The sequence below is a fragment of the Bombyx mori genome, chromosome 17 (assembly GCF_030269925.1).
Source record: "Bombyx mori chromosome 17, ASM3026992v2".
Classification (NCBI taxonomy): Eukaryota; Metazoa; Arthropoda; class Insecta; order Lepidoptera; family Bombycidae; genus Bombyx; species Bombyx mori.
This window is the reverse complement of record NC_085123.1, coordinates 9,988,479-10,000,000: the sequence shown is the minus strand read 5'-3', so window position 1 is coordinate 10,000,000 and position 11,522 is coordinate 9,988,479. Positions and strand designations below refer to the sequence as shown.

Below are 11,522 nucleotides of genomic sequence, written 5' to 3'. Positions count from 1 at the left end.
AGTCCTAAAAGTTAAGAAGCGTTCGGAAATGTTATGGCTGCGATTTGAAATTTGAAGTAAATATTTTGTTGCTAAATTCAGTTCGAATTTTTTTTTGTTTAGTTATGTTAGGTTCTCGCATTAATTGTGTGCTACGAAAAAGTTATGTAGATTTAGCGAAATAATTGAATCACATAAATTTTCTTCGTAATTAATTCAATTCAACACTACTGTTTCTGAAAAACTGTTTACTCGAATTTATTACTCGGTGATACCAGTAAATAAATTTGCAGTGTCAGTAAAATATATTGATATTTTATTTACTTTTTTATGATTGTACGTTGGTTAGCAAGGTCACGGTTTATCTAGTTTTGAGTAATGATCGTCATATACCGAGAGAATATCGTCATATACCGTTTATATTATAAAACAGATGTCGAAACACATGATTGCTTCGCAGTAAAAATAGGTCGGATTGTAGTACCTATTCTTGTGGGATTACAATATTCCGTACCACCAGTAATCATTACACTATATTTTTTTACGGGATTGATTTAGCTACACGATTATCTTAATATTTCCCCATGACTACAGATTCGGCGTACCAGCTGTTGGTAAATTGTTTTATAAAAGGTAAACTATGTCAAGTATTGTGTGAAATACACAAATTCTAATATGATATTTGTACATAGCCTTAACGTGACCTGTAACTCAAACTGATGTTATGCCCGCAGCCTGCGAGAGTTTTACCAATCTAAATTTGAAAAAATAAATTGTAAAATTATTAAAAATATAAATACTTCTAAATACCTTAATTTTGAGGAGTAATTCCGCATTCATTTGAAGTTAGTTATTTTAGTTAATAAATCGCAAGAACTGTCGCCTTGAATAAAAAATCATTCTAAAAATAAGCACTAACACCATTTCGTGTTTGCGGTAGTAAAATGATTTTGTCTTGGCTGATGATAGTTTTCCCTTTGAGATTTGTTAAACTGAAGATTTATAAAATGGAAATATTGGCTGTATGAAATCGTTCCTGTGGCCTGCCCAAGCAGGACACAAATAAAAAATACTTCTGTCAGAGTTTGAAAATAACGACAACACGAGATTGAAAAAATCCACTGTTGAGGGAATATACTTTTTATTTTGTGTATTTCGAAACACAGAAAATGGCCAAAAATTACGTGACTAATTTTCGTGGTGAAAGTTTTTTCACACCGAATGCTAAAATGAATATAAAAGACGAACCGGTCACTCCTATTGAAGAAGACTTTGGTGAACATAATAATTTGGATAGTTACGAGAACGATTACGGCTCGATGAGAAAATCATTGTCAATGAACGACATTGCAGCCCTTCGTGAAGATCTTGTTAAGTTGGAATTCAGTGATCATGATGATGTGTACCAAAGATATCGGAGACCGACAGCGGGACCACAAGAACTGTCCAAAACGAAGTTTGTGTCCATGGCAGAGGCTATATACCATTATCAAAGAGATACTCCGGGTAGATTTCGTTCAACTAAACCTCAAATATTTAGAACCCAAGGACGTGCAGGCCCTAATGGGCTCACAGTTCCTCAGTCTCCCATGCTCCGTTGCAAAGCGCGTTCACGGCCTCTACATGTAATGTCACAAAAAGAAAAGGAAGACCTAGAACTTGAAGAATTAAAAAAATATAAGATCAAAGCTCATCCTATACCTAAGTCTGTGATGGAAGGGCCTATAAATCTACCAGATGTACCAAAGAAGCCAGTGACAGTTCCTGAACCATTTCACTTAACTGAGATCCATAAAAAACCTATTGCATCCCCAGTAGTTGAGAAATTTAAAGCTAGACCTGCCCCCAAACATATTCTTCAAAAACCACAAGTGCCAGTGAAGCCTCCAGTCCATGTTACAAAATCAATCAGTCCCAAATTTCATTATAAAAGGACAAATTCTGCTGATCAACTAAAGAATGAAAAGCCATCCCAGAAACTAGTTGAGAAGTGCCTGAGACAAGGACCAGTTAAACCAGAACCTTTCTCTTTTGAAAAAAGAGATGAGGAGATGAAACGTCGTAGGGATGAAAGAATAAAAAAACAAATTGAAGAAGAAAGAAAACAGGCCTCCCTGTTCAAAGCCCAACCCTTACCAGGTGCTGTAAAGAAACAAATGAAGTGTGCCACTATTAAAGGCAGTTCATCCACTGCTTCTTCAGAGAATAAGGAAAATCATAAATTTGAAGCTCGGCCACCTATAGTACTTTACAAAGAACCATTTAAGCCAGTTTTGCAATCTTTGCATATAGTAAAACCTGTTCCATTTGAGCTGACTACAGAGAAACGAGCAGCAGAGAGAGAGAAGTTTGAGAAGCAATTGAGAGAAAAGGAAGAAGAGATGGAAAGAATTAAACAGATGAAAGAGAAAGAAAGACTTGAATCAGAAGAGAGAGCTAAAGCAGAACTCCGAGCAAAACTTATACATCATGCAAAACCTGTACCAGTGCTTGTACCATTTGTACCGGAAAAATCTGCAGCATCTCTAACAGTACCTGAAACACCTAAATTTGTAAGGAGGTTGAAGCAGCATTGATAAACAATGATCGATAAAAGAATTAATCTTCTAATAATAATCTTCTTACATATGAAGTTTGTCATTTAAATGACGAACAACTCCTCATATAACCCAGGGACTTATTACTTGAAATAATGTAATGCAGTGATAGACATTCCCTTTTATAGATAATTTACTTTAGTTCGAATAGCTGTAATTTTTAGTGTAAATGTTTCAGACATACTTTTATTTCATTATTAATTTGGATTTATTTGGCAATTGAATTATGGTAATATAAACTATTTAAACAAAGAATGGGTTTTATTTCAAATCAAATCAATCCGAATCAAATCCCCACAGTTAAAGTACTGAATTGCATCACAATTGTTTATCATTATTGCTATTATTATTTAATTTTTTTTTTTAATATACATTACCTAAATCATTTTTAATGCTCAATGATTGAACTATCTTGATAGAGGCTGGGCACATTCAGCAGTAGGCAGCTACTTGTGCGTACGCTCGTACGTACCTACGTCCGCACATTAAAGCAAAACAAAAACACGCTCATATTATTATACAGAGAGAATTATGTAAAAAAAACCTGAAAAATCTAACAAAGTTTTGTAGTTATAATCCTCTACATTATTGAAAAATAAAAATAGTGTAATTTAATATTTTAAATTAATAAACAACAGTTAGTTTTAGTCTGCAAAAGAAAATATTGTTTTCTTTATACATTCATTGATATCACTAGAAGCGCCCTCCTGGTGGTAAAACTGCTGAGGAACTGCAAGAGGAAGAAGAGTTGCAACTGGCTATCGCGCTGAGTCAGTCCGAAGCTGAACATAAAGAGAAAGAACGTAAATCTCGCCCTCATATCGCACCGGATCCCACGCCTCATCGTCCTAACAGTAAGTAAGAGGCAGTGACTCCGACATATGTCCATAAGTGGCAATGTCTAGATGCCGTGTGATAGCTCACGGTGTACTTGATATTAAGTTGTCACTGGAGCTTGCAGACATTACAAAGTATATGCCGCTACTGTCTTGAGCCATGATATCGAAGTCTTTTTTTCTTTTTATTGCTTAGAAGGGGGGACGAGCTCACATCCCACCTGATGTTAAGTGGTTACTGGAGCTCATAGAAATCTACAACGTAAATGCGCCACCCACCTTGAGATATAAGTTCTAAGATCTAAAGTCTATTGAATTGTAAATTGTCATCTCCCTTTCAAGGAAAGTGCGATTGCTTCTCTACAGAAATAGACGGAGTGCAGTCGTGCTGGCTTACAATAGATAAATTAGTGCTTACATTGGTACATAGGTAATATACTGGTTTCGTTTTATGACACGATGTTGTTCGATTATTGAAGTCGTCGAGTTAAGTATGTAGGTATCATCATGCTTACTTTGAAAAGAAAAAAGTTCTTGTTTGCGGATTTGATTTTTTTTTTATATTGTTTAGTTGGGTGGACGAGCTTACGGCTCACCTGATGTTAAGTGGTTACCGGGGCCAATAAACATCAACCACGCAAATGCCGCCACCCACCTTGAGACATGAGTTCTAAGGTCTCACTGTTAACTGCGGCTGCCCCGCCCTTCAAAGCGAAACGCATAACTGCTTCACGGCAGAAACAGGCAGGGGTTGGTAGGTACCTACCTACCCGTGCGGACTCGCAAGGCGCCCTACCACCAGTAATTACGCAAATTATAATTTTGCGGGTTTGGTTTTTATTACACGATGTTATTCCTTCACCGTGGAAGTCAATCGTGAACATTTGTTAAGTACGTCTTTCATTGAACAAATTGGTGGATTCGAATACCGGTTCATCGCAACATACGAATGCACCGGACGTCTTAGTCCTTTACGCCACGACGACTTCGAATCCCGGCATTATCTCATCACTCGATAGGAGTACACCTTCTTTTCTGTCTCAGCGAAAGCTGACTGCATTCACGTTAAGACCTCTATGAGTTCCGGTAGCCGAGTAACTTTAGGCGGGGGACGAGTTCAACTACTCGGATAAAGAAAAATATATTGTTTGATCGGTAACCGTACTCGTCGAACTCGACATAGAGGTCGACGTCCTACCTAACCCACGCATCAGCTCGCTGAGTTTCTCACCGGATCTTCCCAGCGGGTTGCGATTCCGATCCGGTAGTAGATTCATTCGCGAAGCACTTGCTCTTGAGTTGTTAGGTCTCCTTCGCAGGCGCTCGAGCAATTGTTAGCAAATCCCACCCCTTCTGGCTGAGCCTTGGCTCGCCCATCTGTCCTGGTGAAACTGGAAAGGCCTCCGGACCAACAGTAATAATACACTCCAAAAAAAATATGTTTGATACGTTTCAAATAAATTTGTATTCACAGTATCTACAACTCCGTCATCAGTGAGTGCCTCCCCCGAACACAGCACACAGGCCAACGCTGAGCTATCTCGATACTTAGACCGGAACTATTGGGAGCAACGACTGTCGCGTGACACTGCGGGAGCGGCTCCCACCGCGCCGGCACCTGCTTCCACTGCCTCCAACGATACAGCCGAGGTGCTATACTCATTATACATCTTATTATAATACAATTACGACTGTTTTTTAAATTAACTTAAACGTGTGATTTGAAATCAATTACTTTTTTTTTATCGCTTAGATGGGTGGACTTGGGATATAAGTTCTAAGGTCTCAGTATCAGTTACAACAGCTATCCCAACCTTCAAATCGAAACGCATTGCTGCTTCACTGCAGAAATAGGCGGGGCGGTGGTACCTACCCGTACAGACTCACAACAGGTCCTACCACCAGTAATTACGCAAATTATAATTTCGCGAGTTTGATTTTTATTACACGATGTTATTCCTTCACCGTGGAAGTCAATCGTGAATATTTGTTAAGTACGTATTTCATTAGAAAAATTGGTACCCGCTTGCGGGATTCGACCGTTGCATCGCTAGATACGAATGCACCGGACGTCTTATCCTTTAGGCCACGCCGAGTTTCAAACTGGGTGTGGCATATGGTAAGAAATTTTTATGTGTATTATATTGGTTACAGGATTTCACAAAACCGTCGACAGCCAAAGCGCAAGACGACGACGCCGAAGACAAAGAAATAGATGAATTCGTTGATACGCTCAAGTCACAGATAGAGATATTCGTTAACAGAATGAAGAGTAACTCGTCACGGTATTTATCTCAATTTTATTCATAACATTCGAACAATGAATGTTTTTTTTATTATTTTATTATTCTTGGAAATTGAAATTGACATACGAATGAATACTTTTTGTGTAGCGGACGTTCCATCGCCAACGACACCGCAGTTCAAACTTTATTCATGAATCTGACTACAATGCATTCACGCTTGCTGAAGTACATACAACAACAAGACGACAAACGCGTTTACTTGGAAAGCTTACAGGTATTTTGTTTTATAAAAAAAGTATCAAGAATAATAAATCTTGTATTGTTACAATTTTTGGCGAGCAGTTTTTTTTGTGAGGTATTTTATATGATATTGTGTTCTTAAATTTATTTTTTATAAATAAAGGATTTAGTTTGTGTACTGCTTGTTGTAATACACAAAATTACAAAATTTAAAATTAGTCCTTTCAGCTGTAATCAGCTGTATTGTATTCCCTTACAATGACTTACGACCTATACCTACACGTACTCTACGCACATACTCTCGTATATAAATTTATCTTAAATTACTGATCGCACAATTGCAACATATTTTATAAAATTCTAAATTCATTTAACAAGTGGTTGTATATCTATTGTATATCTATATATTAAAATGTAAAGCAAAAACTTCGTACCCTTTTTTACGAAAATTTTGCGAACGGAGGTGTATGAAATTTCCCACACTTATAGGTAATATAGAGAAGGAGTGCAGAATGTTAATATTTTTTTTAATTATGCATTAAAAATACATTAAATCAATTTAAAAAAACATTACACACACTACCATGTATTTGACACACGCGCATGCATACTATTTGTTTATTGTCAATCTTTTCTTAGTGCTTATAGTCTGAGGTCAAATTGAAAATAGATTAAATATTGTTTGTCTTTATTAATATTTGTCTAAAGTGTAGTCTTGGCGAAATCTGTGATTATTGAAGTATAATAGTATTTGACAATGGAATCATAATCTATACTAATATATAAATCTACAGTGGTTTTTACGGATGTTCCGTTATAACTACCGAACCGTGCATCCGATTGACTTCAAACATGGCATCCATGTAGAAAATACATGTACTTAATGGATAGGCTAATATTTATATGAGTATTGGACTCCCTACACCAGTAAAGTTGCGGGGGCGTTAATGATGAGAATCTTTGTGGGGGTGAGAAATAATAACGTTAATTTTAAATGCCCAGCGAAACGGACGGGTACAGCTAGTAGTGTATAAACTTTAGTGGTGGTAGGACCTCTTGTGAGTCCGCGCGGGTAGGTACCACCACCTCGCCTATTTCTGCCGCGAAGCAGTAATGCGTTTCGGTTTGAAGGGTGGGGCAGCCGTTGTAGTTATACTGAGATCTCAGAACTTATATCTCAAGGTGGGTGGCGCATTTACGTTGTAGATGTCTATGGGCTCCAGTAACCACTTAACACCAGGTCAGCTGTGAGATCGTCCAACCATCTAAGCAATAATAATGAAAAATAAAAAAAAACTTATAATTTCAATTAATTATTGTCGAATTTCGACTACCGGGGGACCACTTGTAATTGATAAAATCAAAGGCAGCTAAACGCCATAGTGTAGTAAAATGGATTAACTATGGCGCCATCTTGTTTAGTTAGTTGGACACGATTTAGTATTTTCATGTTATAACAAATGCAGTTAAATCTTTAGCAAATTCAGTTCAAAAATTTAATTTTTACTTTGTACTCAAATATAAGCGAAGTTTTATCATTTAAAATTCAGATTATTAGTAATATTCTCATTCTTTATAAATCTGCTTTAAAATAAAGAATATCGTAGCTACCCGAACAAAGTTATTTCAGCTTCTCGAACCGGGAGTGTTGCTAACACTGCCCCGTAGCAAGAGCAGTACTTCGATGGATCAGGAGGATCCGTAATGACGTGTTTAGGGCCGATTTTTGTAGTTTACCTCAATATTTGACAGAATTGGATTTAACTGCATTTGATTTTATATTCGCTAGATTGGATGGACCTTTTCTGAATCATTGCAGAGAGGTCCACAAAAACACTTCGATAAAGCGGCACGACACGAGAACCCACTCATCGTGGCCGCCGGTAACTACATTCCCGATCCTGCGGACAGAATGGAAAGCAGTCGACGTCGCCCAAAGCACGACATTTCGGATCCTCCCGATCCACTAACGGTGCTTTTAGGTACTTCAAGCACCGGTCACCGTTCCCGTCGAACCCGTCGCTTGCGACGAAGGGCTCGACGAGTAAATTAACCCCAGCCCACTGAGTTTCTCGCCGGATCTTCTCAGTGGGTCGCGTTTCCGATCCGGTGGTAGATTCTGCGAAGCACGGCTCTTGCTAGGGTTCGTGTTAGCAACGTCCTCAGGTTTGAGCCCCGTGAGCTCACCTACTAGTTAAGGTTCCGCTGAAGTAGCCTCTCAAGGCTATCAGCTTAGGTAGAGAAAAAAAAAACCACAAAATTTTCTCGTAATGCCGCTATTGCAATCGTATTTAGTATATATGTTGTTGTTTTCTTTTATTACTGTGTCCTTACTAATTTATTTTTAAGAAATAACTGTTACTAACATTTATATGGATCATTATCTGAAATAAAGAATTTAATAATTATAGTCCTCAATTATTATAATGTTGGGCAGGATAAAGTGAGCCAGATCCGTGATAGTCGTGCGGCACTGGACACGCTGCGCGCCGAGCACGCCGCCCGGCTCGCCGCCGCCGCCGAGGCCGCCGAAAGACAGAGACAGATGCAGATGGCCGCTAAACTACAGGCCATGAGGAAGAAGAAACACGAGTATCTGCAGTATCAGCGGCAACTTGCCTTGCAACGCGTTCAGGTTATCTTCACGTTTTTTAATTTAAATTTTTAGTGGATATGTCTTTTGGGGATAACGATGAAGGGAAGATCTTAGATCGACGGTCCTGTTTTTGTTCGGAACTTTCATATAAATAAATATTTACTAACAATCACGCCACGTTAACTGGTCCCGTGATAAGTTCGTAAAGAACTTGTGTTACATGTACCAAATAACGGAAATAAATGTAAGATTTTTATTATACACTTACATATATTTAATATACATCCATAACCCTTGAAAAGACATTTATATTTATCATACAAATATCTTCCCTTAGCGGGATTGGAACTCGCGACCTCCTTGTGTAGTGACTATATCACTTACCACTACACCAGACGGCCATATATACAAGCTTTTCTTGAAAATGTCGTAAGCAAGGTTCAGCCGTCTGTCAAATATCTTGTGTTCTGTGGTGGCTACCGCCACAGTCTCATCGTATATAATTTAAACCACTTGGTTAATATATGATAGAAATAGGCAGGAGAGTTGTACTAACCTAAATGACTCAATAAATCGTTGTACAAACAGCCCATAGTATGAATCACTGAGAAGTTTTAACTATTAGTTGCATCCTTTGTATCTTTTAATAAATAGTCACCCAAATTCTATTTGAGATTCTTTAGTTTTAAATTTCCATTTCGTGCTTTACAGGAACAAGAGCGAGAAATGCAAATGAGGCAGGAACAGCAGAAACATCAGTACATGATGTCGACTAACAGTGGCTATTTCGTGCCCGGAATGTCTGTGCCCCAGTTTCCCACAGGATATCCCAATCAAGCTATGTATGGAGGCCCTCAATATCATCCTCAAATGATGCCTCAAGCTACGACTGACGCATCAGTCCCGATGCCCGGTCAACCGCAAATATCTCAATCTCATGCCCCAATGGGACCGAATCAGATGCCGACTGTGGCGCAGTCTATGCCTCATATGTCGAATGCGTACGGGATATCGGCGTCTATGCCCGGCGTCGGCCCGTCATCTGCAGGACCGCAGCCGCCGATGAACCAACCTAATATTCGCCTGCCGGCAGGACAACAGATGTCTATGCCGCAGATGATGATGCAACAAATGCATCAAATGCGCATGCCGTCGCAACCGGGTATGCATCAAATAATGCCCCAAAACTTTGCCAATGGACCGCCAGGGCAAAAACCAGTTATGCCGAATCAACCTCAACAACAAAACCCAATGATGCTACCGACTGTCGGTCAACATAATCATCAACCCATGATGAACCCAAATAATCCAATGATTGGAGTGCAAATGCAAAACATGAGAATGCCTTTGATCCAAGGACAAAATCCTAATATAAATCCACAAGTGCCTGTTTCGGGATATCAAATAAATATTCAGAACCAACCCAACCAAGCTGGTCCACAACCACAAAATCCTCAGCAACCTCATCAAATGGCAATGCAAGGACCTCCGGTGTCATTACAGGGGCCTCAAGCGATGCAAACTCAACAATTACCCAGTCATACACAGGGAATAACTAACCCGAATCACATTAATTCAACAAGCCAAAATATGATATCTCAAGGACCACAAATGCATCAAAATCAGGGTCAAGTCCCTCAGCAAATTCACCAGCCTCAAATGGCAGGTCATCAAACTAATCCCGGACAAGCTGTTCAACAAGCGGGAACACAGATTATGATGCAAGGACAACAAATGTTACCACAGGGTCAAAATATACCACAGCACAGTCAAAATTTGAATCAGTTGCCTCAAGGTCATATACCTGGACAGCAAATGCAAGGCCAAATGGCACAACAAATGCAACAAATACCAGGAACGGTTCCTCAACATATGATAGGTCCAACACAGCAAATGGCACAAGGGCAGTCATTGCCGCAGAATATACCTGTTAAGGTGCAACAATCATTTCCTAATGTTCCACAAGAACAGCAACAAAGCGGAACACCCCAACAAGCTCAGACACCAGTAAAGCCAGAACCAAACAATAACACTGCAGAACTGATTAGCTTTGATTAAAAATTGAGTATACAGAAATTTGCTATTAAATAGGACACATAAATATTTAATCAAGACTGTGTAATTGTTTGTTGTTAGAAAAGCTATGATGTGACATATTTTGAAATGAAAAATGAGCGTGTAGATTATAAAAATATAGACAGAACTCCAAACAATAAATTACCGTTTCAGTCTTTTTTTGTAAAATTACCCTAAGGACATTGTAATTTCATATTTCATTTCAAATAATTGAATAACATTAGGAATTTAAACTAATAATTTCGTCACAAGTACATGTGTTATTAGTAGAAAGGAGAGGAAAATGTTAAACATACTCTTAGAAAATATTGAATATCTTAATTGTATTTTAATGGCTTGAAAATTATTATCTAAATGTATGTAATAGTAAGCACTCATTTAAATAATACATTAAAAAATAGTAAACCACATTCTAGGTCCATTAGATTCATTTGGTTTTTCTAGCTTTCTAGTATAAGGCCTTGTAATCTATGTAAATGCAAAATGTATTATAGCAACATTATTATATTACCTATTTTATTCTACATTGAAAAAAGAGAAATTTATGTTTATTTTTTTGCTGAGATAATTGTTTTCTTTTGATATTTTAAAGTAAGTTATGATTTGTATAGAAATAAACGAATGGTATTTAAATATTGGTGTTTTAATGGACATTTATGTAATACTAGCTTTTGCCCGCAACTTCGTCCGCGTGGAATAGTTACTTTGGCATAACGCTAAATTTTACCCGCCTCTTCATTTACGTAGAAAGTGAAAATATTTTTGAATAATAGAGAATGTTAAGGAGCTATTTAAGGTACCAAAATCACGCTTTTAACCGACTGCAAAAGAGAACTTTATCAATTCGACCATAATTTTTTATCTATGTTTATTCACCGATTTCTCGAGAATGCTCGAACCTTTTTCTCTTTATTGTTCGAAAGGATCGACTTCCCGAATGGTCTTTCATCAA

At 38.0% G+C, this 11,522-nt stretch overlaps 2 protein-coding genes across 2 annotated transcripts in view; both read left to right on the top strand.

Moving 5' to 3' along the window:
* Positions 1 to 11,203, top strand: part of LOC101738908 (hepatocyte growth factor-regulated tyrosine kinase substrate) — an 18,117-nt gene extending 6,914 nt beyond the window's left edge. Inside the window, exons 8-13 of the mRNA XM_021352179.3 lie at positions 3,274 to 3,430; positions 4,887 to 5,062; positions 5,567 to 5,697; positions 5,806 to 5,932; positions 8,336 to 8,533; positions 9,206 to 11,203. Of these exons, the coding sequence (XP_021207854.1) occupies positions 3,274 to 3,430; positions 4,887 to 5,062; positions 5,567 to 5,697; positions 5,806 to 5,932; positions 8,336 to 8,533; positions 9,206 to 10,552 (2,136 nt within the window). The 3' untranslated portion in view covers positions 10,553 to 11,203. The remainder of the gene's footprint in view (positions 1 to 3,273; positions 3,431 to 4,886; positions 5,063 to 5,566; positions 5,698 to 5,805; positions 5,933 to 8,335; positions 8,534 to 9,205) is intronic.
* On the top strand, positions 138 to 2,831 carry LOC101738768 (targeting protein for Xklp2). Its single transcript, XM_004932422.5, has one exon. The coding sequence runs from the start codon at positions 1,149 to 1,151 to the stop codon at positions 2,553 to 2,555; it is 1,407 nt and encodes a 468-aa protein (XP_004932479.1). The 5' UTR covers positions 138 to 1,148; the 3' UTR covers positions 2,556 to 2,831.
* Positions 11,204 to 11,522: the final 319 nt, after the last annotated feature.

Excerpts from the sequence above, each read along its gene's own strand:
- LOC101738768 (XM_004932422.5), top strand. The coding sequence starts at position 1,149 with ATGGCCAAAAATTACGTGACTAATTTTCGTGGTGAAAGTTTTTTCACA.